Below are 26,765 nucleotides of genomic sequence, written 5' to 3' on the forward strand. Positions count from 1 at the left end.
TTCACTGAAGAACTGTCCTTTCACTGAAGAACTGTCCTTTCACTGAAGAACTGTCCTTTCACTGAAGAACTGTCCTTTCACTGAAGAACTGTCCTTTCACTGAAGAACTGTCCTTTCACCTACTTGATGGCCTACAAAAACCCTGCGTGATGAACCAAAGACTTTAATCTGGATTCATCTGTCGGTGAAATTGTTCCAGTTTTCAGTTGTCCAATGGCAGTGCATCATTACCCAGGCAAGCCTCTTTTTCTTATTTATACATCTTTGCTTGGGCTTGTTTATTTACTGCCACTTAAACCTGCAGCCCGAAGCCTTCACAGCTATAACAGAATGGTCTATCTGTCGACCTGTGTTTGAAGCTGTTGTCCTGTTGCAAAACAAATGTAGTTGATGCAAGAATCTCTCAGGAAACTTTTCTTGTGATTATGTTGTGGCTTGGGGTCTGCCAGAACTCTTACTATCAAAGTTCATTTCTATAAACAAAAGGCGACTTTTCTTTAGGGTTAGAATGGTCTATCTGTCTTCCTTGGTTAATTTTCTTTTTCTTGCCATGATAGCAACATGTTACTTACTGTTCAAATACTGTTTAAGATAGTGTAGTAACACAACCTACTCCAACACTGTTTTCATACCGACAGAGGGTTTATAAGTAGTCAACAAAAGTTGTCACACTTGTTACCATCGACTTTCAAGGCTTAATTTACTTAATTACTTAATTTACTTCAAAACAGCTGTAAATTGTGAACCCATTTATTATTGAAAAATATGTTTGTTGTTTAACTGAAATATACATGACTTCTCTGTTTTTGGTAACTGAAACATATTTATTTACTTATGTTTTACCTTTGGTAGTGTACAGCTAACTTTTGTACCATTTCAGACTTGAACTGCTAAAATTAAAATATAAACTGAAAAAATTGGGGTGTTCCAAAACCTTTGACCAGTCTTTGTATCTCGCTCCGTAGTCTTCCAGCATAACAGTATTCCCTTGTGAGCTTTCCCAGAATGCCTTTCTCACATTGTAATTTCACACCTGAGTATAAGGTTACATGCTGGCCCGTGGATGTGGGGTCAGCTTCACACTGCTGTGCAGGTACAAAGAAACATGTCAGTGCACTCAGAGACTGCAGCTATAAATGCATTTTTACTGACCGATTACACCTGAACTATCTCTGTTCTTAAGTGGTTGCATCTAACTGGTCTCTTTGCAAACATGCAGTCATTGCTATGCTTTTTTCTAAACGGTTTACAGCAGTGGACTGGTGTGGGCAGAAGGGTGATCTCAGATGTGTTTAGCGCTAGTATTAAAGCAATGATCTAAAATCAAGCCCCTGCTCTGGCCATTGTTCTTTAGGTGAATTTATCTGATGATCATTCACCAATAACATAAAACAGTGTGTATGTGCGCTGTGTGTTATGTGGGGGCCACGCATGTAATTATAGATAAGCCTACTCAGCTATTTCAATATGTTTATGAACTTGAAATGAACTTTCTTTTGTCTGCGTACACAACACAGGTGTGCTGATGCTGCATCAGTGGCCTTTCATGGACTTTAAAATTGTGATTTAAGTTAACAGAACGCCACTACACCTACACTAAAATCAATTACATCTATCTACAGTAGGCTAAAAGACAGAGACCATACTGATGTGGATAACCCAAATGGTTCCAAGTGGTGTGTTTTTGGCATGGTTCCTCTTGCTAAAGACTCCTCTTCATGCTTAGGTATCGTGTGGCTGTTGCTGGCAGACCCCCAAAAACCTCTGTTTTGTCAACATAACGACTTATACAATCTTCCTCAATATGTATATCCGCTGTACCTCGTTGGTTCAACTGACAACAGTTGCTCAGCTCAGTGTGGATACAATTTGCATTAAACTAGTGATGGGGTCAGGGGCGTAGCCAGGACATTATTTCTGGGGGGGCCAGCTCTGGACAGTCTTTTATTTGGGGTGGCACTTGATTGTCAAAAACTACTATTTTAAAACCCACACACTGCATCAGAATCAGAATCAGAATTCGGTTTATTCGCCATGTATGTTATACAAACACGGAATTTACTGTGGCAGGGAGGTGCAAAACACTAAACATATACAGATCTTAAATTAAGTAAAAGTACAAAAGTTTAACTATTTCTAAGAACTAAACAATCTAAGAATACAACAATTTAAATATAAAATAAAATATATATACGTAAAAATAAGAATAGAATGAGCAGCGTGAATGTTCAACATAGTGCAATCGGATACTGAGATAAAGTGGCTTATGCATACTGAATTGCCATTAGATGGACTTATAATAGTTAAATAAGTGAATGAATGTCAATGGGAGTCCTTGGCCTTGTTGAAGAGGCCAGTAGCAGATGGAAAGAAACTGTTCTTATGGCGTGAGGTTTTGGTCCTGATGGACCGCAGCCTTCTGCCAGAGTGGAGTAGCTGGAACAGGGAGTGACCAGGGTGGGAGGGGCCGGCCACAATCTTCCTCGCACGCCTCAGGGTCCTCGAGGTGTGCAGGTCCTCGAGGGTAGGCAGATTGCAGCCGATCACCTTCTCAGCAGTGCGGATGAAATGCTGCAGTCTGCTCTTGTCCTTGGCAGTGGCAGCAGCGTACCAGATGGTGATGGAAGAGGTGAGGATGGACTCAATGATGGCTGTGTAGAAGTGCACCATCATTGTCTTTGGCAGGTTGAATTTCTTCAGCTGCCGTAGGAAGTATATCCTCTGTTTTGCTTTTTTGGTGAGGGAGCTGATGTTCAGTTCCCACTTGAGGTCCTGGGAGAGGATGGTGCCCAGGAAGCGGAAGGACTCCACAGTGTTGACTGGGGAGTCACACAGGGTGATGGGGGTGAGTGGGGCTGTATTCTTCCTGAAGTCCACAACCATCTCCACTGTCTTAAGAGTATTGAGCTCTAAGTTGTTCTGGCTACACCAGGTCACCAGGTTGTCAGCTTCCCACCTATAGTCAGACTCATCCCCGTCAGAGATGAGCCCAATGAGGGTGGTGTCGTCCGCAAACTTCAGAAGTTTGACAGACGGATGACTGGAGGTGCAGCTGTTGGTGTACAGGGAGAAGAGCAGAGGGAAAAGGACGCAGCCCTGAAGAGATCCGGTGCTGATGGACCGGGAGTCAGAGACTTGTGTTCCCAGCTTAACACACTGCTTCCTGTCAGACATGAAGTCTGTGATCCATCTGCAGGTGGAGTCAGGCACGTTCAGCTGGGAGAGCTTGTCCTGAAGCAGGGCAGGGATGATGGTATTGAAGGCAGAGCTGAAGTCCACAAACAGGATCCTGGCATAGGATGCTGGGGAGTCCAGGTGCTGTAGGGTGAAGTGGAGGGCCATGTTAACGGCGTCATCCACTCAGAGCAGCAGTTTTCTAGTGGTATCCAGTGGTTAGCTGCTAGTCTCCATTGAAGCGCTGTCAGAATGCAGGTACGTTGGTTTGCGTCTTGCGCTGTTGATGGGGGCGTGGCCCAACATGTTGCGAATATGGTGCTTGTAGCGTAAGTGACAAATGACAATATAAGACGACTTTGTAAAAAAAATACTAGTGCATTTTTTCAGCTTTATACCGTTTCTGTTCATGAGGGTTTAAGGAGGTTTTTTTTGTGAGGTTGGGGGGGGTCGGCAGGGTGGCCATTCTCTGACCAATGGTGGCCATGGCCCCCCCTGGCCACCACGTGGCTACGCGCCTGGATGGGGTCATTCTCGCGAATGAACCGGCTTCAAGGGTTAGGGTTAGAACGTTGGGAGCTGGCTCGCATATCTGAAGAGCTGACTCTATTTTTAATAGATTAATATATCCTATAGAAAATAAATGATTATGTAATAATTACATTTTAATTGTATATTTTAAATAATTGACAAATTTTAAGAACGTATATTTTTTTATATACGCCTAAAGGCGCACACACATTCGTTTCGATTGTCTGATCAGCCTCACATTCTGTTCCTGTCAATCATACACGCGGTGTCAACCAATTATACTGCATGAGGGAAGGCCGAGCCAACTCACACTCACACAGTCAAACGAGTACATTTACATTTAGTCATTTAGCAGACGCTCTTATCCAGAGCGACTTACAGTAGGTACAGGGACATTTCCCTGAGGCAAGTAGGCAAGTGAAGTGCCTTGCCCAAGGACACAACGTCATTTTGCACGGGAATCGAACCAGGAACCTTCTGATTACTAGCCCGATTCCCTATTCGCTCAGCCACCTGACTACCTGAGTAGTCAAAACTCGGAGGAGAGCCATAACAAATCAATGAATTTTTAAAGACATTGTGGTTAAGGTAGAGTACGATTTCATTTAATAATTTAATTCGAACTGTTTTCACACCTATCATAGTCAAAGTCATATTTAAAACATTTATTTTTTAAAGAGCCGTTTGGGAGCCAAAAGAGCCGTCTCTTTTCAGTGAGCTGAGTCAAAGAGCCGGAATGCCCATCACGACATTAAACCAAACGAAAAGTTGCTGACACCTATGGCCCGATTCTGGAGCTGCACTTAATTTAATTGCTGTCTGGATGTGTTCGCAACCTGCCAATACAACAGTGCTCTGTATCATGGATATGCACATAATGCAGACATTACAGAGGACTCTTCATGGATATGATCTCTTATAGTCTCTGTTATATCCAATGGGACATGCTAAATCTTTTTGTGGCATCATTTAGGATGGTAGTATAATGGATAATGAGACGCACCCATAATTAAATACGTACGTTTAAATGGACCAATCAGACGCAAACGGGCCAATGACATTTGGTCATGCACATGCGCACTACGCCGTTCTGGGCTGGCAGCAACAAAAACACAAGCATCAGTCTAGTCCCCAGGCTCAGCATCATTGGGGTTCAGTCTGTGGCTAAGTAAACCAGGAGGATGATGGTGGGGGAACTGGGAGGCCGCTCGTTAGATTACCAGATAATGGCGCTCCTCTCTCGTATTTCTTTTGGATGTGCAACTGGCGACTAAGAGAATAGATCGTGTAAGTAAATACAAAATATTGTGGTTGGTTGACGCTGTCACTGACTGTGTGTTGTTGGCATGCCACTAGCTAGCTATGTTGCTAGCTTGCGACGCAAACGGCAGAGACACAGTTGCGAGCTTGCTCCTGCGTGCTAGCCAAAAAGCAAACTAGGTATCTAGTATGAATCCGTACACAATTCCGTCGATGTATAAAGTAGAAGGGGTTAGGTCGGCGTGACCGGTCAGTCTTCTCTGAATTCTCTAAATCAAATGCATCATATCTGAATTGTAGCCTACGTTCGCCTGTCATTCCTATGACACTGACAGCGTCGAACAAAGGATGTCGAAGTGTACGGGGCAGGGGCACAGACCAGCTATTCTGAAATCAATACGTTGTTTGTGCTCTCCATAAATGCTGAGCATTTCACATAAAGTACAATGTGCAATAGTGCAATAGAAGTACTCAGTGTGCTGTATCCTACTAGCAGCTTGCTAGTTACAAGGAGGATAACAGCTAGGCTAATGTTTGCGGTTCCCTCCCAATGCTTATAGAAGTAAGGTGTTGACTTAAACAGTTCCTTAATTTGCCGATTGTTTTTATGTACTTATTAACATGAACTATTTAAATCATTAACTAATTCTCTAATCTATACATGTGACCATTGACACACCGTGGGAGATGGGTCAATGGTTGAATCTTGTCGGTCTCTCCGTAACTCCTCTGAGACAGTCCGATACAGAGAAGGGGGTGAAGTGAGCTGGAAGTAAACCAGCCAGCATGGAACTGGGAGCAGAGCAGACAGCGTGACCTACAAACTATAGTACCCCCACAAATACACACACTCAAGCTCTTACACGTGTGGCCACACTGTCTAGAATAGGCTTTACTGGAGCATAAAATGAAACGTAAAAAAAACACCCACGATGGCCATCAACAGTGGAATTTAGGCGTCTGCACCCGTGTGTGTGTGAAATCCAAGCTAACGAGAGACGGATATACGAGGGGGTTTTACAATACAACAAATAGCCAACAGCAGAACCATAGAGGGTCATTGTTGAGATGCACAGATGGCCTGAGAATGGAGACAGTAATTATACTCTGTCGGACACCAGCAGCCATTTGAACAGACTGTGTATGTGTCTTTGTGTGACTGAGACATGTGGAACCAAATTGGTTTTACCCTGAAGCCAGAAGAGCCAGTGGCCATTCCTGTGATTCTCGTGCTTCTCTTTTTGGAAAAGCAAGCAAACTGGTTTAGTTTCAGAGGATTAGCCCTCCATGGTTACATATACAGCATGTACACATCCTGTTGTACATACACACACAGTGTTATGATGGGAGAAAACTTGCTGTCATGTGGAAGGCTATTGACTGGTTTGTAAACTATGGATTACCTTCTCCAAGATAACATTGCAGCGCTGGGTTGATTGATAGATAACTTGATTGATTAATGCTTCCCTTATCTCCTTCTCTCGCCCTCCCGCCCTATCTCCTTCTTTATCTGCCCTGTTTTTCTTCCTATTTCTCACCCTCTTCTTTGACAATTTTTTCCTGCCCTCCCGTTCGTTTTCCCCCTGCTCTCTTACTGTGTCACTCTTTAACCACTTTCCTTTGTGTCTCCATCTCCTGCTCCATCTGTCCTGCAGGGCAGAAGTGTTGCCATAGCAGTGGTCATGTCACTCTGAGAGGTGGGATCAGGCAGGGGAGAGGAGGAGGAGGAGGAGAAGCAGAAGGAAGAGGAACCGGAGGCGGAGAAGGAAGAGCAGCAGGAGGAGGAGGAGGACCAGGAGGAGGAGTAGTAGGAGAGGTGCTGCAGCAGCAGTAGAAGTTGCAGCGTTGGACCAAGTGCCATCCTCTGGCGGTTGCCATGGGGAACACGGCCACCAAGTTCCGCAAGGCGCTGGTGAGCGGTGACGAGGCCGTGGCCTGGCAGCTGTACGAAGGGAACCCGCAGTTCAGGGATGGCCTGGACCCCAACGCCTCCTACGGAGAACCCTACCAGCACAACACAGCCCTGCATTACGCCTGCAGACATGCCATGACCCGCCTGCTAAGGTACCCACTCACTCACACACACACAAACAGACACACACACCTGCATACTGTGTGGAATTTTTGCTCAAGTAGCTTGTGACACGCGCTGTCAATGTCTTACCCTTGGATTCGTCAAGGAATGAGGAAAGATACAGTGCATTAAATATAGCGGAGAGGGAGAAGAACTGGAGGAAAGGAAAAGAGAATTGAAGGAAAAGAGGAAAATAACGGAATCTTGAAGTAAGAAGACAATTTTCGTATACTTGTCTTTGCCGTGAGAGAAATCCCTGCCTGTCCATGGAAATACAGCTGGTCATGTGACTCCCAAGCTCTCCACTCCTCCTTTATCTTGGAAGGATGTATTTAGAAAAGTATGGAAAGTATTAATAACGTATTGTGTGTGTGTGTATGCGTGCGTGCGCAGATTAAAGGACGGCTAATTATAGGTCTATTTCAGGCCTTTCCTGCCAGGCCATACTGTCAGAGGAAGGGGTGGGGCCTCTCTGTGGTGTTTTGGGAGATGAAACAAGATTGGACGGAGATGCAGATCAGATGCAGCCTATGGTAGACGGACGAAAAGGGTCATCAGATGTGCGTTTTTTCAGCTTGGCAGAGACCACAAATCCCTTTTAAGGATGGCGTCACACAATTGCTACTGTTTAGCACACACGCATGCACTCATGCACTCATACACATGCTCTATGAAATGGAGGTTTCATACTTTCAAGCTGCCCTGTGCGGCACACTATAATTACTGGATTGAGCATTATAATGCCGGATGAGGAGGAGGGTCGAGAGAATCGAGGGGAATGGAGGAGGATGTGAACAGGAGGGATGGAGAGAGGGATGGAAATGTATGGTAGGATGTAATTAGGAAATGGAGCCCTTGATAGACAAATGGGAGCTGTTTAATGACTTATGCAGGACTGCAGTGGCAGTCTGTTTGTGAAGGGGCTAGATTTATTTGTGTGTGTGTAAGCTTATTTTTTTTTGGTGTGAGGGCGTGTGTCCATCCATTATCTTTTAGACTTAGAGCAGAGGGTAGTGAACGACCTCTCTCTCTCCCCCTCCACTGCGCTCTCTTTCTCTGATGCCCTCATTCTTTCTTTCTTTCTCTCCCTCCCTCTTTCTCTTTGAAGAGTGCAGCTGCAGCACTTTAAAACATGAACTTTATAATGGCCCCTTTGTTTGACAGTGTTGTTTAGAGTTTTTAATAATCTCTTTTATTGCTCTCTCCACTCCTCTCTGTCTGTCTGTCTGTCTGTCTGTCTGTCTGTCTGTGTGTCTCTCCCTCCCTCCTCAGGTCATTCCTGTTCAGTAAAGAAGGGAACCCCAACAAGAGGAATGTCCACAATGAGACGTGTCTCCACGTGCTGTGCCAGGGCCCCCAGATCCTGCTGCTGCCAGAGGGGGCGCTGTCCCCCAGGCTGGCCCGCCCGCAGAGAGACGAGCAGCGCAGGGCCGACTGCCTCCAGGTGCTCACACAGACGCACGCACGGAACAATCTGGGTCCCCCGGGGTGGAGAAAAACGAGTGGTTTTCAGAAGGGTAATTTGTTCTGTGTGTGTGTGTGTGTGTGTGCCTCTTCAGATGATCTTGAGCTGGACCGGAGCACGTCTGGACAGAGGCCAGTATGAGAAGGCCAATGTGAACGCCACCGACAACCACCGCAGCACCTGTCTGCACTACGCCGCCGCCGCAGGGATGAAGAGCTGTGTGGAGGTGCGTGTGTTTTGAGGTGTGTGCGTGTGTGTGTGTTTGATAGGGCGAAAGCCCGTGTGACCTGGGCTTGACCTGAAACACCACCATGTTCACTCCTGTCATACATGTACCCATCCTCCTATCCCCTCCTTCTTCCCTGTCTTTTATCCCCCTACATCCTCACCCCCACCCTCTCCACATCCGTCACCCCCACCGCCTTCTTTATCCCCCCCCCCCTCCCCCCTTCCTAGTTGCTGGTGCAGGGGGAGGCCAGCCTGTTTGTGGAGGACGAGGATAAGCTGACCCCGTGCGACCATGCGGAGCGGTGCCACCACACAGACCTGGCCCTCAGCCTGGAGTCCCAGATGGTGTTCTCCCAGCACACGCTCACCCGCAACAGCACGCGCTCCAACTGCAACACACTGCGCTGCAAGGAGGTAAACACACAAGTTGACAAGTTCAACTTTCACCTAAATTCTTCGAGCCAACAGTAACATAACTCACAGTCCACGTTAGGACTAACCCTTATACAACTCACATTCCCCTAGAGGGTTAGGACTAGCCCTTATACAACTCACATTCCCTTAGAGGGTTAGGACTAGCCCTTATACAACTCACATTCACCTAGAGGGTTAGGACTAGCCCTTATACAACTCACATTCACCTAGAGGGTTAGGACTAGCCCTTATACAACTCATATTCACCTAGAGGGTTAGGACTAGCCCTTATACAACTCACATTCACCTAGAGGGTTAGGACTAGCCCTTATACAACTCACATTCACCTAGAGGGTTAGGACTAACCCTTATACAACTCACATTCACTTAGAGGGTTAGGACTAGCCCTTATACAACTCACATTCACCTAGAGGGTTAGGACTAGCCCTTATACAACTCACATTCACCTAGAGGGTTAGGACTAGCCCTTATTACAACTCACATTCACCTAGAGGGTTAGGACTAACCCTTATACAACTCACATTCCCTTAGAGGGTTAGGACTAGCCCTTATACAACTCACATTCACCTAGAGGGTTAGGACTAGCCCTTATACAACTCACATTCCCTTAGAGGGTTAGGACTAGCCCTTATACAACTCACATTCACCTAGAGGGTTAGGACTAGCCCTTATACAACTCACATTCACCTAGAGGGTTAGGACTAACCCTTATACAACTCACATTCACTTAGAGGGTTAGGACTAGCCCTTATACAACTCACATTCACCTAGAGGGTTAGGACTAGCCCTTATACAACTCACATTCACCTAGAGGGTTAGGACTAGCCCTTATTACAACTCACATTCACCTAGAGGGTTAGGACTAACCCTTATACAACTCACATTCCCTTAGAGGGTTAGGACTAGCCCTTATACAACTCACATTCACCTAGAGGGTTAGGACTAGTCCTTATACAACTCACATTCCCCTAGAGGGTTAGGACTAGCCCTTATTACAACTCACATTCACCTAGAGGGTTAGGACTAGCCCTTATACAACTCACATTCACCTAGAGGGTTAGGACTAGCCCTTATTACAACTCACATTCACCTAGAGGGTTAGGACTAACCCTTATACAACTCACATTCCCTTAGAGGGTTAGGACTAGCCCTTATACAACTCACATTCACCTAGAGGGTTAGGACTAGTCCTTATACAACTCACATTCCCCTAGAGGGTTAGGACTAGCCCTTATTACAACTCACATTCACCTAGAGGGTTAGGACTAGCCCTTATACAACTCACATTCACCTAGAGGGTTAGGACTATCCCTTATTACAACTCACATTCACCTAGAGGGTTAGGACTAACCCTTATACAACTCACATTCCCTTAGAGGGTTAGGACTAGCCCTTATACAACTCACATTCACCTAGAGGGTTAGGACTAGTCCTTATACAACTCACATTCCCCTAGAGGGTTAGGACTAGCCCTTATTACAACTCACATTCACCTAGAGGGTTATTACTACACAGCTGACTAACACCTCCTGGGACTGACCCCCTACTGACCCCCTCCTTCACTCAGTGCCTGTCTTTCTGTCCGACCCCGCAGCCCTACGAGGGGCTGAAGCTGCAGGACCTCAGGAAGCTAAAGGACATGTTGATAGTGGAGACGGCAGACATGCTCCAGGCCCCCCTCTTCACCGCTGAGGCCCTGCTTCGAGCTCACGGTGTGTGTGTGTGTCCGTGTGTGTGTGTGTGTGTTAACAACATGAAAGTATGTCCGTCAGATACAATCTGGGTGTACCAATGTTCCTCGTTTGACCTGAGGGTTGGCAGGATGTGAGATGTTGCGTCATGGGGTGCATTTGAAATGTTTGCTACCGGGGGGTGGAACGCTGAGAATGTGATGGTGACACAAAGGACCATGTTATCAGATCAGACAGAGCTGATAACATCCTGGTGGCAGAATGCATGACTACATACCTAAACGTTGGAGGCTGGAATCTGTATCTTCATGCCACCCTCGTTGTCGTGATCATTTGAATTGAATTTGCACGACTAAATGATATTGGCGATTTGGAGTAGTACGAAAAAGAAAATATTTGATTCAAAGGGAAATAATAAGGCAAATGTCTTAGAACAAAATGGTAAACAGTCACTCACTCATTCCATCACTCACATCCTCCTATCTTACTCATTCCTTCTGAATGTTACTCCATCTTTCATAATAACTGTTATTCAGTATATCAACACGGCTGTGATTTGGCCGTAGAGTGCTGAAGACGAGCACTTCGCTGATATCCAGCATAGCAGCCCTCCCTCTCGTGGGATGAGGCCTAACCACACTTCCTGTCTCCAGACTGGGACAGGGAGAAGCTTCTGGAAGCCTGGATGTCAGATGCGGAGGACTGCTGTCAGCGCTCTGGGGTGTCCATGCCGGCCCCGCCGCCCAGCGGCTGCAACGCCTGGGACACGCTACCTTCCCCGCGCACCCCGCGCTCCCCCCTCACCCTCACCCTCACCTCCCCTACCGACAGCTGCCTCACGCCAGGAGACGAGGGGCTGGCGCAGGTGGGTCTATCGTGATGACGGAGCCTTTTGAATCCATACGGTTTCTCCTGGAAGCCTGTTTGTGAGAGTTAATGTGTGTGTGTGTGTGTGTGTGTCTGCAGTGTGGCATCTGCCTGTGCGCCATCTCTGTGTTCGAGGACCCTGTGGACATGTCCTGTGGCCACGAGTTCTGCCGAGCATGCTGGGAAGGGTAAGTGCCTGTATAACGCAGGTGTGTGTCCTAGGGTCACTGGGAAGATGTCAAATGTGAAAAAGGCTAATGAGGGACTAAGTTTCGTGTGTGCGTGTGTGTGTGTCAGTTTCCTGAATGTGAAGATCCAGGAGGGAGAAGCTCACAACATCTTCTGCCCAGCGTATGACTGCTACCAGCTTGTGCCGGTCCAGGTCATTGAGAGTGTGGTGTCTCGAGAGATGGACCAGCGCTACTTGCAGTTCGACATCAAGGTACAAGCACGCACACGCACACATATGTCCAGGACACACAGAATGTATACTTACTTCAAGATACACTTGCATTCTAACCACTAATCACCAATGTTCATGCCGTTCGACCGTCATCCATGACGTAGCTGCTTTCCCTCTCCCTCTCCACCCCTGCCCCACCCCCTACCCATAAACACCTCAACTCTTTCTGTCTCTCTCGTGTTCTCTCTCTCCTCCTGTCCTCCCCCGCTACTCCAGGCGTTTGTGGAGAACAACCCTGCCATCCGCTGGTGCCCGGCGGTGCGCTGTGAGCGCGCCGTCCGGTTGACCAGGCCTGGGCCGGGCACCTCCCACGCCTTCCCCCTCCTGCCCTCCCCCGCCGTCGACTGTGGCAAGGGACACCTCTTCTGCTGGTACACACAAACAAACACACACAAACGCACACACTCAGAGGTATGTTTGGTTTACCTGCAGCTCTCTCTAACCCTTCCCTCTCTCGTCTACCGCCTCCGTCCGCGAAGGGAGTGCCTTGGGGAGGCCCACGAGCCGTGTGACTGTGACACGTGGAGGATGTGGCTCCAGAAGGTGTCGGAGATGAAGCCGGAGGAGCGTACGTGTGCATGCTCACCTCACACTGCGGAGCGCAGGCTGCATGCACCTCACACTGCGGAGCGCAGGCTGCATGCACCTCACACTGCGGAGCGCAGGCTGCATGCACCTCACACTGCGGAGCGCAGGCTGCATGCACCTCACACTGCGGAGCGCAGGCTGCATGCACCTCACACTGCGGAGCGCAGGCTGCATGCACCTCACACTGCGGAGCGCAGGCTGCATGCACCTCACACTGCGGAGCGCAGGCTGCATGTACCACAGTACATGCAGCAGTTTACACGTGGGGTTTTCCGTACGTGGGGCCCTTGGAGACACTGATGTCTGTCTGTGTGTTTGTGTGTGTGTGTGTGTGTGTCCTTACAGTAGCTGGTGTCAGTGATGCCTACGAGGATGCCGCCAACTGCCTATGGCTGCTGACAAACTGTAAACCCTGTGCCAACTGCAAGTCCCCCATTCAGAAGAACGAGGGCTGCAACCACATGCAGTGTGCCAAGGTGTGCTGATACACACGCTCACACGCACCTTCTAACAGAATGATACAATGTCTGAATAGCTGTCGAGATGTATATACTGAATATTTAACGGTGTACAATACATAATACATGCCGCTGTTTCGAGAATTCTAACCCCTTAAGGGACTGTGCTGGGAATGTAACTGGTTTACTTGTTAACTCGATGTTTCCGTTTGACCTCGGTTCAGCCAGGGCGCTGTAACTAGCTTGCCGTGGTCTTCTGTCCCCAGTGTAACTAGCTTGCTGTGGTCTTCTGTCCCCAGTGTAACTAGCTTGCTGTGGTCTTCTGTCCCCAGTGTAACTAGCTTGCCGTGGTCTTCTGTCCCCAGTGTAAGTACGACTTCTGCTGGATCTGTCTGGAGGAGTGGAAGAAGCACAGCTCGTCCACCGGAGGTTACTACCGCTGCACGCGCTACGAGGTCATCCAGCAGCTGGAGGAGCAGTCCAAGGAGATGACCGTGGAGGTACACGCACACACAACCAGAGGAGACTCCCCTCCATAGGATGGTCCTGTCCATGGTCCTGACCAGTCATGCACGGCCTGGCTCTGAAGCGCCGGTGTGGTGCTGACGGGTTTCTGACCCTCCCCCCCCTGTCACAACACACCCTCACAGGATATCTGAAATGTATTCCGACAAACACACGCACTCGCTTTCCTACACCGGCACCGAGCAGACTGTGCATCGAGTGTTTTTTTTGTTTCCTACACCGGCACCAAGCAGACTGTGCATCGAGTGTTCTTTTGTTTCGTACACCGGCACCAAGCAGACTGTGCATCGAGTGTTCTTTTGTTTCGTACACCGGCACCAAGCAGACTGTGCATCGAGTGTTCTTTTGTTCCAGGCTGAAAAGAAGCACAAGAGTTTTCAGGAGTTGGACCGCTTCATGCACTACTACACACGCTACAAGAACCACGAACACAGCTACAGGGTAACGCACACACGCGCTCCGAACGTCAGCTTCCCGAGCCGCCTCGTATCCACGCTGCGCGCAGTGTAGCGACACACATGTTCATGCTGATGGTTTTGGTTTCTCTCGGTTTCAGCTGGAGCAGAAACTACTGAAAACTGCCAAAGAGAAAATGGAGCAACTCAGCCGAGCCTTCATCGGACGTGAGCAATATTACATTTGTTCTCTGCGATGCATTTACGGTACATGAGATGTCCTAAGGTGTGTGTGTGTGTGTATCCAGGTGAGGGCGCTGCTCCAGACACCAGGTTCATTGAGGACGGCGTGTGTGAGCTGTTGAAAACGCGGCGCGTGTTAAAGTGCTCTTACCCCTATGGCTTCTTCCTCCAGCCACGCTGCACGCAGAAGGAGATTTTTGAGCTCATGCAGGTGAGTGTCGAAGCGGACAAACACCCTGAAGCGTGTACGGCCTTGTGGATGGGCTTAATAATTGTCAGCTCTCAAATCCATCAGACGCGGTCATAAGATGGCCATGCTTTATGTTCTCTTGTAAACAGACATTCAAGTGAGAGATTTCTCCTTGCTCTCGGCAGTAGTTTAAGTATCCATGCAGGAGTGTGTTCCATGTCGTGTGTGTGTGTGTGGCATGTGTGCAGACGGATCTGGAGATGGTGGTGGAGGACTTGGCACAGAAGGTTAATAGGCCGTACTTGAGGACGCCCTGCCACAAGATCGTCAGTGCCGCGCAGCTAGTGCAGCAGAAGAGGGCAGAGTTCCTGGCCTCTGTTGCCAGGGGTGTGGCACCCAACGACTCCCCTGAGGCGCCCCGCAGGAAGTAAGGAGACTTGATACTAGACCCTGACCAGGAAGTAAGGAGACTCAATACTAGACCCTGACCAGGAAGTAAAGAGACTCGATACTAGACCCTGACCAGGAAGTAAGGAGACTCGATAATAGACCCTGATCAGGAAGTAAGGAGACTCGATACTAGACCCTGACAAAATATTGATTGTAAAACCAGCTGCATCCGGACACTGCACTCCATCAAACTCCATTAGACCCAACTGCCAGCACGAGTCACTTTGTACAATATGTACATGTAAGAATAAAGGTTATTCTTAGCTTAGGTTATTCTCAGTTGTGAATTATTCAGTATTATTCAATTTCTCAAATACGTATTTCTGTTACATAAATAGCATTGTAAAGTACTAGTTCATATGGGTCAGGAATTATTATTACAGGTTAAGTTGTATTTATTTATTTATTAGAGAAAATTGTACAGACACACTATGCATATATATATGCTAAATGACTAAATGTAAATATATATATATGCATAGTGTGTCTGTAAGTAATTTGTGTGTTACAGTTTCCCTGCTGGTTCCTGGGATTGGGAGTACCTTGGATTTGCATCCCCTGAGGTAAGATTAGACAAACATTTTATAAATCATTGCTATAGCTCTAATAAACTCACTAACACACTGGTACACATGTGCTACCCACTTGCAGTTGTAATGCTCATTTAGTCATCAAGTACACATTACAACCTCAGTAATATACTGGATACATATTAGCTTGGTGGCAGTAAGATGTTTGAGTGTATGCAAGCGTTAAGCCTAGCATGTCTAGCCCTACACCTACAATGTCTGCAGCTGATATCTACTGTGTGTGTGTGTATATTAAGATGCTAAGGAGTCACTCTGTGCTTGGAGGAGAAGAACAGAGAGACAGACAGACACAGGTACCCCCCCCCCCCCACACACACACAAAACACACAACATACACCCACACCAGGCATCTTTCACATCCAATCGCCTGAGTGAATAATCTCAATAAGTTGTTCCGGAGCGGATATGGTGGTTGGGGTTGGTGTTCAGGTCAGTGACGTCTGTGTTGCTGTGCAGGAGTATGCAGACATCCAGTACCGTCGTAGACACCGGCAGAGACGCAGGGGAGACATGCTCAGTCTGCACAGCCTCCGAAGCAACAGCAACACCCCCGAGTCCAACAGGAGGAGCGACAGCATAGGTACAGCACACTGCCACGGAGTCACACACACGTAAACGAGAATGTGCTTCAGGATTCATACGGTTGTTTCTCATCTCAAACACGTGTGATCCCATCCCATCTAACATAAACGATGTGTGCGTGCGTGCGTGTGTTGTGACAGAAGGCCAGGAGAGGATTGCAGAAGGGAGGAGGCGAGCACTGGGCTCGATGGACGAAGACGACCCCAACATCCTCCTGGCTATCCAGCTCTCCCTTCAGGAGTCCCGGAGAGACAGGGGGACAGAGGGAGGACGGGAGGACCGAGGAGCCAGACTGGAGCCGGACTCTGTGCTGGAGCCGGAGAGAAGGGTGACTGAGAAATGGATGCCGGAGAGAGGAGTGGGCGGTGCCAGGGTGGGGGAGGGGTCAGCTGTGACGGAGGGGGCGTCGGGTTCCCACCTCTCCTCTCTCCCAGAGCCCCCCCGCCCCCCCTCTAGGACAGACAGCACGCCTCCCCTCCCCCCTTCCCACAACCACCTCCCCCCCGTCCCCCCACCTCCCCCCACCCTCTGCGGTGAGCTGCTGGAGCTGGGAGACAGCCTTATGAAGTTGGGGAACATCACGACGCCGTACCACCTAGAACACGGCTACACGCACGCCAAACCCTACTCGCCCCACGACCACCTCTACAACCGCCTTCCCATCCCCGCCGACCGCAGCTACGACCGCAACCGCGACCACGTGGACCCTAGCACCTTAATCACGGCATACACGCAGGACCGAAACGCCGGGACTGCTCGAACCCCGGACCACAGTTATGACCGCAACCACAGCCAGAGTCACTGCCATTCCAGCCTGTACGCTCCTGATCTGGAACGGACCACACCGTACACACTCGACGCCAAACCCAATCCTAACCCCGACTATCCTAAACCTTGTGCACTCACACACAACCCTAACCCCGACTTTACAACCCCAAATGCACCAGAAAGCAACCCCGATCACACTGCGCCCTACAGCCTAGACCAGAACCCGACCCCCCTCTCCCAACCCCCTGTCCAGCTGTGCCTCTCATTCCCAGACCTCCTGCTGTCTCCAGTGGTTCCCCCGGGGGGCGCCTTCACCCCTAGCGACCCCGACTGCCTGGAGCCTCTGGACCCCACGGCTAGCACCCAGCTACTGGACACCATCATGGCCTGGTACCACCCCCAGAACTGCCCCCAGGACATGAATCTGCTCCCCTCTGACACCCCGCCCACCACGGAGACAGACTCCCCTGAACTCTCCCCGCAAGACCAGGCAGAGGACCTGCCAGACACCCAGACCTCCTCCACCCATGGCATGGAGGTCCCGCCGCAGGTCCAGCAGCCCCAGGACAGTGAGCCGGAGGGAGGCAGAGGCCAGGCTAGCTCCCCCTGTCCAGGGAGCCCTGAAGCTTTGAGACCCAGCACGCTGGAGCTGGAATGCGAGAGGTGTGTGGAGAGGCCGGAGGAGGGGGAAGAGTGTGTGGACCTGTTGCTAGATGTAGCAGACACGCATTCGCTCTGCGCAGGCGACGCTCCCGCGGAGGCGGACCATGAGCTCCACTGAAACAGCCCGCAGCCCTCTCTCAGATGCCGCCACCTGAGGTGCAGGTGGAGTGAGTGCGCCTGGTGTGACGGCACACAAAAGACCGATTTGTTTCGAGAGACAAAGCAGGAAAGATTAGCAGAGACCGGACGGAGGAAGTGAGAGGGGCATATAGACGGAGAGAGGGAGAGTGACGATGGAGGGCGTCCACTTTTGATGATGTCATGATCCGTGCGACGGAAAGAGCCTTTCTAGCTGCTTCAAAAGCAACTTTGGTTTGTTCTGTTCTGGCCGCCTCTTATGTTTGACTTCCTGTCTCCCGTATAGGCTCCTTGTTAATGAAAATAAAATTTAAAAACATTGACATTATTGACTTTGAGGCATTCTGACCTGCAGCAGAGAAAAAGGCTCAACTGAAATGTGCACTTTGATCCCTGTAGTAGCCTAACCACATATCTCCAATTGAAGGGGGTTTGTTATGAGTGGTTAGTGGTATTATGAATGAAAGGATTACCACCAAGGGCCAGTCCTGCTGTCGGGTCATGAGACATGGGCATTTTTAAGTGGGCTAGGGTGTTTTGAAATGGTTACTTGATTTGGACTTCATATGGATTGATTGATTGATACTACTGATAAACAGACAGTATTTGTCTCAATAGTATGTTGTCACCTTGGTGGTGGTGATCCGGGGATTGGGGGTAGATAAGGGGCCCTTTTCTATTTTATGTTTTTTTTTATTCCACTCCATCTATATTACAGGTTCACTTTGTGGAGATTAAATCTCATTTTCCAGAAAGGCCGGCGCTATTAGTCAGAGTGCCTTTTATTTGAATCATTATTTATGAACAGTTTTGATTTATTTATTTTTATGTTTCTCCACATTTATCAAATGGCACTCAAATGTTGAAATGATCAATGACTGCACATATGTTAGGTGTCTATTGCCATGTTAAGAGGTTCAACATTGACGGTACAAACCAAGTACTACTGATACTTAACTGTATTCAAACGTCTCTCGTTTACACCCTGTAGCACAACAGCCGGGGTTGGCATAACATATTTAATAACGTATCTGGCAAAACGGACTAAACTAAAGAAACATAATCAAAGACCGACCAGGACTTAATTGAGGAATCAACCATTTCAACACTCCATCCAGGCTTTCTGTTTGTTTGGTTCCAACATGTCCATTGCAGAATCTGAATATTGTGCTGACTTGTTGACCTTTTTTGGTGATTCGGCCCTCATGGTTCTCAGTGGGTTAGTTACTGCTCTTGGCAAATGTGGCTCTCTCACCACAGTCAAAACATTGATCATCAAAAGCCCCAGATGTTTCTGGAGTGATACTATTTGATGTCTGATCTGTGAGTACAAGAGTGTGATATTCTCTGCTTTGTGTTGATATGGAAGTGTAAGCATCTGCCATATGGGACGGTTTTGAATCTCCCCTTAATGCATCAACTGTCAATGAAGATGTTGCACTATGCATTGCAATATACATATACGGTACTAGTCTTAATTGGCCCTCTTATTTAATGATTTTTCTACTTTTGTGAAAGTGTACCTGGAGCAGGTTTTATTATGCAAAAAATAAACCAGGCCTTACTCCCATGCTACTTTTGGGTAGAGGGCTACACTTTCAGATACGGTTGTCATTTGAGACCCCCTTTTTCACCGTTCAGGATTCTTGGAACCTTGGTGCTATGTAGCGAACCAGCCCGCGTTTTCACCTGTTTGGAGCGGATTCATTGTAATCAATGATGTGTCATCAACGGTGGATGAATTCTTATTTTTCTTATTTTTGAGGGGTTAATTATTTGTCCTTAGGTCTGAGTGAACCCAGCCTTATCCTACTCTTCGACTTGTTCTACATAAAGCTTCCTTCTTCTCATGCTACCTTCTAGCTGTTCCTGAAACTCAGGAGACGACGAACGTCACCAAGCATTGGGTTTCGTCGGCAGATTACTGCACGCTCTTTCCCCCCATTATTTCTCACCTGTCTTCTCCACTGCCTCTCCATCCTCTTTCCAACATGTAGAATATGACACGCCCACTGATGTGACAGTTCTAACTTCAGGTCAGGGAAAGTATCTTATTTCTCGGGTAAGAAAAATTCATTCATTTTTGGTCGAGATCCTTCGAACAGTTCATATGTGCGCGAACTGGTACCAAACCCGTTCCATGTTTGGTGGTAAAGGGGTAGCGTGGTCCAATAGAGCAATGCACATGGTTCTAAAAGAATTGAGTTGATGCATTGAGATGAACATTCCGCCAAACCGATGATAGAGAGTGCCATCAGTGCTGTTATCAACACAAATGGAGAGTAGCAGGGTGTGTGTTTGAAGCTCTACATGTGGCGCATTAGGATGCGCGTTCATATGCGAAACAGAAGTTGGGTCGCTGTCTAAATCTGGATAATTAGTTTAGCAGTTGAATCCTGTAGCCAGCTACATGTTTAGTTTTTTTCCAATTTGTTTTTCATGTGTCAACACTGTCATATTTTCTACTCCAGTTAATTTGTGTGTTCCTTAAACAACTACAGATGTTAATGTTAGGCCTGCTTGCGCTTCTTCTCTATACTTGATACATTCCTGATCAGTCCATAATAAAATGAGGCAATGTTTGATGTGTGAACCATAGGCCTACTGTAAGTGAAAGTATCAGTGCAAAGTTTACTCTCAATAAAAAAAGAACATGTATTATTGCAGTCTTCTTTAATAAACAACAATTGTACATAGCCTACAAGTCAGATAAACACAACAGTTGTCTAGCAACACGCAATATTCTTACTAGGGAGAGTTTGGCTAGCTCGTCAGAATATTTTAATTAGCCTACTGAATACGACGTCTTTATGGTTTGGTCGATGTCCATTGACAGTCAAAGACAACTTATTGCATATATTTCTGCCGTATTAACCAATCGCAAAGCGCTGGCTTTCTACTCACATTAAACAAAGTAAGTAGGCGTACATGGGCGTAGGCCTATTGCTGCGAACAGCATGCAAACATTGCAGGGACACAGCCGACTACATCGTCTTGTAGCCTACATTACTTAAAACATAAAAAGCCCATTCATGTGGGCTCCAGGCAGGGGCGTCGTTAGACCCTTTTTACTGGGGCACGTGCCCCAGTATAAATATGCTGTGCCCCAGTAAAATCTAAAGTTTGAGTTTTAACAATTTACTTAATTAGTCGTTGCATTAATAATCCTGGAAAAAATAAATGCTGTATCCCAATCAACGCTTGTAAAATCAAATAATTTAAACCGAAAACACAAAACCATACCTGCAGAATTCCATGTTAGCGCGCTCTTCTGATCTTGCCAAATAGCCACTGCAGCACGCACACAGAAGTCCAGGTGTCGGACTCTGCACACAAGTCAGAATTGAGGTTGGCTAAGACAACATTACAAAACTAAAGAACGTTTCTAAATGACAGGCCTACCGTTCATCGTATTTTAACTAAAACATAAAAACAATATTACATGAAGCTCAAAAAACTGTATTTGTGCTCAAATGATAGCGAAAAAAATGTGCATGCACGCATGATGTCCCTGCCAAAGCTGATATCAAACTTGCCTCCCTGAACTTTTGTATAGTGGGTTGAGCAAGGGGAGTTTCTATAGCCTAGTAGTGCATTGTGCGCAGCAAGCTTGAAAGAAAAAAGGGATATGAATAGGGGCCTGTGCCCCAGTAGAGCTTTATATGTCTAACAACGCCTCTGGCTCCAGGTCAAAAAGGCATTGCAGGAAAGGAGAGGGTATACAGGCTGATACAAAAGGTCTAGTGGAGGTCAACATTAAGTTGTCAAAATCAGAGGGGAAAAGCATTGATTGGAAGAATATTGGTCAACAATGGGGATTAACTGGTAAAGGGACGACATTTGCATGTGATTCAAAATAGGGTGGGTGCTGAGGAGGGTATCTTAATAAGAAAGAGCAAGTAATGATGTCTAGATTAAGAATAGGACACATCAAGTTAAACAGTATACTCCATATGATGGGAGTGCATTCAAATGGTTTGAGTTCAATTTTATTATCGGAAACTGTAGAACATGTACACTATTAATTCATTGTAGCCTAAGCAATATGAAACGGAAATGCAAGACATGCTAATTAAAATGAAGAAAACTGGACTGTCAGGAGTGGGGATCAAACGTACTCTGAAATATGGTATATAGCCGGACAAGGCCGGAGATATCTGAATTTCTGGAAGGATAATTGTAAATAAGGAGAATCTGGATTGTGCTGGATATAAATAAACCAGCAGATGGCAGTATTGCAACATGATAGATGCCAACTGACGTAAAAACCCAGAGAACAAGAAGTAGGTTGTAAAGTCGCTGTCAATGACGAAATAATTCTGCGTCCAAAACGTAATTCATTCAACAGCGGCCTGTGTTCTCACTTGTACGCTGCAATTTTTCTGAATTTTGTGGAGGATTTGTCTCTACAGTCCATCACTAACATGAAACTAGTCCGGTAAGTGTTACCATGAAATAACGTTCTATCGTATGTTATGATGAATGCTGAGGAAAAATGTACGATGGCACTAGATGGGTTTAGATTTTAGATATTGTCTTGATTGTTTTGAGTACGAGGCGGGAAGCGGCAAGCAAGTTAGCCATAGAAGAAGAAACTAGCTAGTTTTTCATACTTAAGAATTTTCCTGCTTGCGTTTCGATGTTCCATGCATTCAATAAATGTGTGTTTTCAGTACCACACATGCCTGATATGCAGGAATCTATCTCAGTGTAGTAGGCTATAGTAGCTGGCTTGCAGTTCACTTTGTTGCAAGATACCCGGAACAGCAGTAGCCACCTAGCGACTATTACTAACATCGTGTAAGCAATCTGGAATTTGTTGGCTAGCTGTTGTTCAGGGGTCTGTAGCTTAAGTCATGTTCAAATCGAATCTTTGCCTACCACAGGTTTTTGATGAAACTCAGTCACGAGACTGTGACCATCGAACTCAAAAATGGCACCCAAGTCCACGGCACTATTACAGGTAAGGAATCTTGCCTTGTTAGCTTAGCCTATGCTGACTTCTGGTTTCGTCTCCATTGTAGCTGCACCTATTGTGCAGAGAGATGGAAGCAACATTGTAAATAGATATAACTAAAGTGTGTGTGTGTGTGTGTGTGTGTGTGAATTTGAAAGGAACTTATCAATGGTCTGTTATCTCACTTGAATGTGATGAAAAGGACATAATTTATGAAGCAGTCTATAAACGGTGTGTGTTTGTCCTCAGGTGTGGATGTGAGCATGAACACTCACCTGAAGGCGGTGAAGATGACCCTGAAGAACAGGGAGCCCACCCAGCTGGAGTCCCTCAGCATCCGCGGCAACAACATCCGCTACTTTATCCTGCCAGACAGCCTGCCGCTGGACACCCTGCTGGTGGACATAGAGCCCAAAGTCAAGTCCAAGAAGAGAGAAGCAGGTGAGCTAAACACAGAGAAATGGCAGATGGGAAGAGAAAAAGAGCCATGAAAGGTTGCAGTTGTTTAACAGAAGCTGCTTGGTGTATTAGGTAGGGTTGGTTCAGAAGGCAGTTTTAGTTTGTCTTACTCCTCAGTTTTTGCAGCAGCGTACGTAGACACGAAAGGTGTCAAAATGTGCTTCTCGTTCGCCATTGCGGTTTCTATTGTATTGGTAAGGTTCTGTTGCACGGTTTATGAAATATTAAAGTCTTTGTGTAGAAATATGTACCAATGCGTTTATCTGCAAAACAATTAGCTGTCCATGTAGTGTTTTTGTAGTTAGAGGAAAACTCATTCAAAAATAACCATCGACAGTACATCTCAAAGGTATCATTATCATGGAATATATTTTGTGGAAAATGATCAAGACTCAAATTAGTCTGATTCAATCTGTCTTCGGACGTTCTCAGTCTTTATCATTGATGTATTATACAGCATTTGGACTATCTACCTCTTTAATCGGTGATGGAAATCTCATTTTTAAATGAGATTCCTGACCACGAGCCTGAGGAATTCAGTCTGATCTAATTGGTGTTTTCTTTACATCTTATCTGGCCCAGTGAGGACATTTACTGAGCAATGTCAATTTAAGTCTGAACAACCTAGTCACTGTCACCTGCTATTTCATCAGTCCGAAGTACAAAATCCAGCTGTAAGATCATAATCACCTTCAAGGTAAACTAGGCAAATCTTCATTAGTAGCCAGGGGTCTGTGGCTTCAGGTAAGAGCTGAAACTGGAGATGTTTACATGGGATATTTCCCATGAAAGGTAATTCTTCCATGGGTCTGTGCAGTCCAGTATGATCACACAGCTGCTCGAGCAATTTAGAAAGTTTCAGTTCTGCTACCCACAGAGAGAAATGATGGAGTTCAATGTTGGTCATGATATGGTAACGCTTGACTGTAGACAGGCCCAGCAACATTGTAAGAACAGTGCTTTTGTTAGGTTTTCAGTATGCAACTTGGCTGAAGCAATCACTGACCACTCTCGTTTTGTCTTTCCTCTGTAGTGGCTGGACGTGGGCGAGGTCGGGGCCGGGGCCGTGGCAGGGGAAGGGGCAGAGGCCGGGGTGGTCCCAGGAGATAATCTGTCGATGCAGCCTCAATCATCTCCCACTGATTGTACAGGACTTTTTTTTTCTTGTTTTGTCAAAGGAAATCTTTGAATTCATACTCTTGTCTTTTTGATTTTGTACATTAAAATGTTCCTTTGGATAAAAAAAAAAAAGTAAGCCTCTTCATTGCAATCTAATCATAAAATTGTGTGAATGGGCCTAAGCAAGCAGCGTGAACCTGAGACATTGTTCCAGAAGACTCCTGAATTGAGGACCTGACCATAAACCTGTTCCATAAAGTGATAAAATATATCGCAATACAAACATTTTACAATATGTATCGTAGAGTTATGCCAATATTTTTACAATATGATGTCCGTTTGATCCTATTGGTTGAGCTACCAGCATGCGACCTACTCTGCACCTGCGTCATGTGTGCATTCATTGCATTCTCAGACATCGCTTGAACTGAGTTAACAAATCATATGTACAACAAAGAAAATTATTGAAAATGTTGAATGTTTTGGAAATCTGTTAATTGAATTTCGGTTTCATTTAAAATGTTCAAATTATAGTGATACGTATTGTACCGTACACCCAGTATCGTAATACGTATTGTATTGTGAGCTGTGTAGCGTTACACCCCCTATCAAAGGTCTATAAAAAATCATATCAACCCACATTGCTAGAAGGATGAAGTCGGTCACACTCCTGAACAGAAGGTGGCGATGATGCACCTCATAAACGTTTGTTGCAATCTGCCATAACATTAAAGAAGATGGTTAACTGGACAGGAATGGTGAAAACGGGTTGATAAGTGATTTACTTTATTTACTTGGCAAAACCCTTGATCTTTTAATGGTAGTGTTTTCCATAAAACATGTCTGACAATGGTCACTTCATGTATTTTGCTTTTGGGAGCAATTTATTGAAAGAAAGACTACAATTGGCAAACCCGTCTGCGATATTTCAGTACACGGGTCGGTTAAAGGTTGGTAGCTTAATGACTATGTCAACAAATTCATAAACATACTGAACACTCATTCCTTTTTAACCAGCTTTTAAAAAAACAGTATAACCGGCAGTTGTGTAACTTTTCAGTGATAATCATTTTTGCACCATAGCAGCTATTGTATTTGTAAATAAGTAACAAAGATTCTGAGTTTGCCTAGTAGATTGAACAGTGTTTCCTTTCTGTAGGACCATGTGTTGAACTTTGGGCTGTGGGGGGAGCATGTGGACAACCGGTGGCATGGTGGAGTGGCTACCATCGAGGCCAGCCCTGGTCTGGAGGTATGGGGGGTGGTTTGGAAAATGGAAAACCAACACCTTGGTAGCCTGGACAAGTGAGTTACATGTATTACAACAACCTCCTTTCAGACACACTCACATTGTCGATTAAGAATGATCGTGGCCAGAATAAAGATAATGACGCCTCGCTGTGTGTGCGCCCGTAGGCAGGAGGGAGTGGACATGGGAATGTACTACCCCCTTCAGGTGACTGTGGAGACGGATGGTGGCCCGGTGTTCTGTCGGACCTATCAGATGAACCACTTCCATGCCTGCCCTCCTTCCCCACAGTACAAACAGGTAGCACACAGACACATATATCACTCCTGTCATATGGGAGCAGTCAAGTCTCCAACGTGATAGTGTACATGCACTCCTGGACCTATTATGCACAGTTGAAGGAAAATGTGCTATCTCTCTGAGACACTCTTTGTAGAAAGCCATTGCTTTGAAACTTTTATTAGCTATCTTCATTTACACCTCTTGACAGATTTGTGCTGCGCTTTGTTGTATAGGTGGTGTGTTTAGGTGCCCAGCAAAACAATCTTCCTTCCGACTATCAGAAGCGTCTGCAGGCTGTGCAGACCAACAACTACAGCGGACCCTCCATCCTGGACCAGATCGCTACAGTCATGAAGTAGAGGATGCTCAGAAGCAGCTGGAACACAGGATTAGCTAGGCTATATGGACTGAAAGCTTTGACTATTTGTACTGACTGGATTGGTCAAATTTGATGGGCAACACAGCACTGTTTTGTGACCATCTAAAGGTGTGTTGGTAAAAAGAATTAACTTATACTTTACTTTTTAAAAACTTTTAATAGTGAAATTAATTTGTATTTATCTTCAATGTTCTATAAAGACTATGTAAAAATAAAAATAAAATAAACCAGTACTATCGTTATTACATTTTTTAAATAGTTAATATTGGTGGCAAAACATGAGCAAACAATAAACACAATGCCGGGAATTACAGATTACCATTGTTCATATTTTCTTTTCCCCACCCACATAACACCTGGTCAACTATGGAGGAATATTTGTGCCAAAATTAAAGAATTAAAAGCCATCTGCTGTCAATCAACTGTTTACTTGAATAGAATTTCAACCTGTTCAACAAAGATACACTGTGGCCAAGTGCGAATGGATAAATCAAACACCTGATGCTGAGAAGTACTACCTTTATAAGGAAAGTCTGTTTTCA

At 46.3% G+C, this 26,765-nt stretch overlaps 3 protein-coding genes across 3 annotated transcripts; all 3 read left to right on the plus strand.

Annotated features, from left to right (window-relative positions):
• Window positions 1-4,816: 4,816 nt before the first annotated feature.
• Window positions 4,817-19,010, plus strand: LOC134040742 (ankyrin repeat and IBR domain-containing protein 1-like). Its single transcript, XM_062486801.1, has 21 exons — window positions 4,817-4,992; window positions 6,621-7,029; window positions 8,312-8,483; window positions 8,599-8,730; window positions 8,961-9,146; window positions 10,762-10,879; window positions 11,512-11,723; window positions 11,825-11,913; window positions 12,023-12,167; window positions 12,405-12,559; window positions 12,668-12,756; window positions 13,122-13,252; window positions 13,600-13,734; window positions 14,114-14,200; window positions 14,316-14,382; window positions 14,463-14,608; window positions 14,836-15,014; window positions 15,549-15,600; window positions 15,864-15,920; window positions 16,084-16,207; window positions 16,350-19,010. The coding sequence occupies exons 2-21, from the start codon at window positions 6,842-6,844 to the stop codon at window positions 17,756-17,758; spliced, it is 3,873 nt and encodes a 1,290-aa protein (XP_062342785.1). The 5' UTR covers window positions 4,817-4,992; window positions 6,621-6,841; the 3' UTR covers window positions 17,759-19,010.
• Window positions 19,011-22,060: 3,050 nt separating this feature from the next.
• Window positions 22,061-24,452, plus strand: snrpd1 (small nuclear ribonucleoprotein D1 polypeptide). The gene is made up of 4 exons (XM_062487012.1): window positions 22,061-22,216; window positions 22,665-22,741; window positions 22,985-23,176; window positions 24,228-24,452. The coding sequence occupies exons 1-4, from the start codon at window positions 22,203-22,205 to the stop codon at window positions 24,302-24,304; spliced, it is 360 nt and encodes a 119-aa protein (XP_062342996.1). The 5' UTR covers window positions 22,061-22,202; the 3' UTR covers window positions 24,305-24,452.
• Window positions 24,453-25,029: 577 nt separating this feature from the next.
• On the plus strand, window positions 25,030-26,539 carry ggcta (gamma-glutamylcyclotransferase a). Its single transcript, XM_062487032.1, has 4 exons — window positions 25,030-25,263; window positions 25,473-25,618; window positions 25,730-25,862; window positions 26,078-26,539. The coding sequence occupies exons 1-4, from the start codon at window positions 25,153-25,155 to the stop codon at window positions 26,201-26,203; spliced, it is 516 nt and encodes a 171-aa protein (XP_062343016.1). The 5' UTR covers window positions 25,030-25,152; the 3' UTR covers window positions 26,204-26,539.
• Window positions 26,540-26,765: the final 226 nt, after the last annotated feature.

The sequence above is a fragment of the Osmerus eperlanus genome, chromosome 20 (genome assembly GCF_963692335.1).
Source record: "Osmerus eperlanus chromosome 20, fOsmEpe2.1, whole genome shotgun sequence".
NCBI classification, from domain to species: Eukaryota; Metazoa; Chordata; class Actinopteri; order Osmeriformes; family Osmeridae; genus Osmerus; species Osmerus eperlanus.

Coding starts and splice junctions, on each gene's coding strand:
- snrpd1 (XM_062487012.1), top strand. Junction 22,742..22,984: donor AGTCCACGGCACTATTACAG/GTAAGGAATCTT, acceptor GTTTGTCCTCAG/GTGTGGATGTGAGCATGAAC. Junction 23,177..24,227: donor GTCCAAGAAGAGAGAAGCAG/GTGAGCTAAACA, acceptor TTTCCTCTGTAG/TGGCTGGACGTGGGCGAGGT.
- LOC134040742 (XM_062486801.1), top strand. CDS start 6,842: ATGGGGAACACGGCCACCAAGTTCCGCAAGGCGCTGGTGAGCGGTGAC. Junction 7,030..8,311: donor GCCATGACCCGCCTGCTAAG/GTACCCACTCAC, acceptor CTCCCTCCTCAG/GTCATTCCTGTTCAGTAAAG. Junction 15,601..15,863: donor TTGGATTTGCATCCCCTGAG/GTAAGATTAGAC, acceptor GTGTATATTAAG/ATGCTAAGGAGTCACTCTGT.
- ggcta (XM_062487032.1), top strand. CDS start 25,153: ATGTCTGACAATGGTCACTTCATGTATTTTGCTTTTGGGAGCAATTTA. Junction 25,264..25,472: donor AGTACACGGGTCGGTTAAAG/GTTGGTAGCTTA, acceptor TCCTTTCTGTAG/GACCATGTGTTGAACTTTGG. Junction 25,863..26,077: donor CTTCCCCACAGTACAAACAG/GTAGCACACAGA, acceptor TTTGTTGTATAG/GTGGTGTGTTTAGGTGCCCA.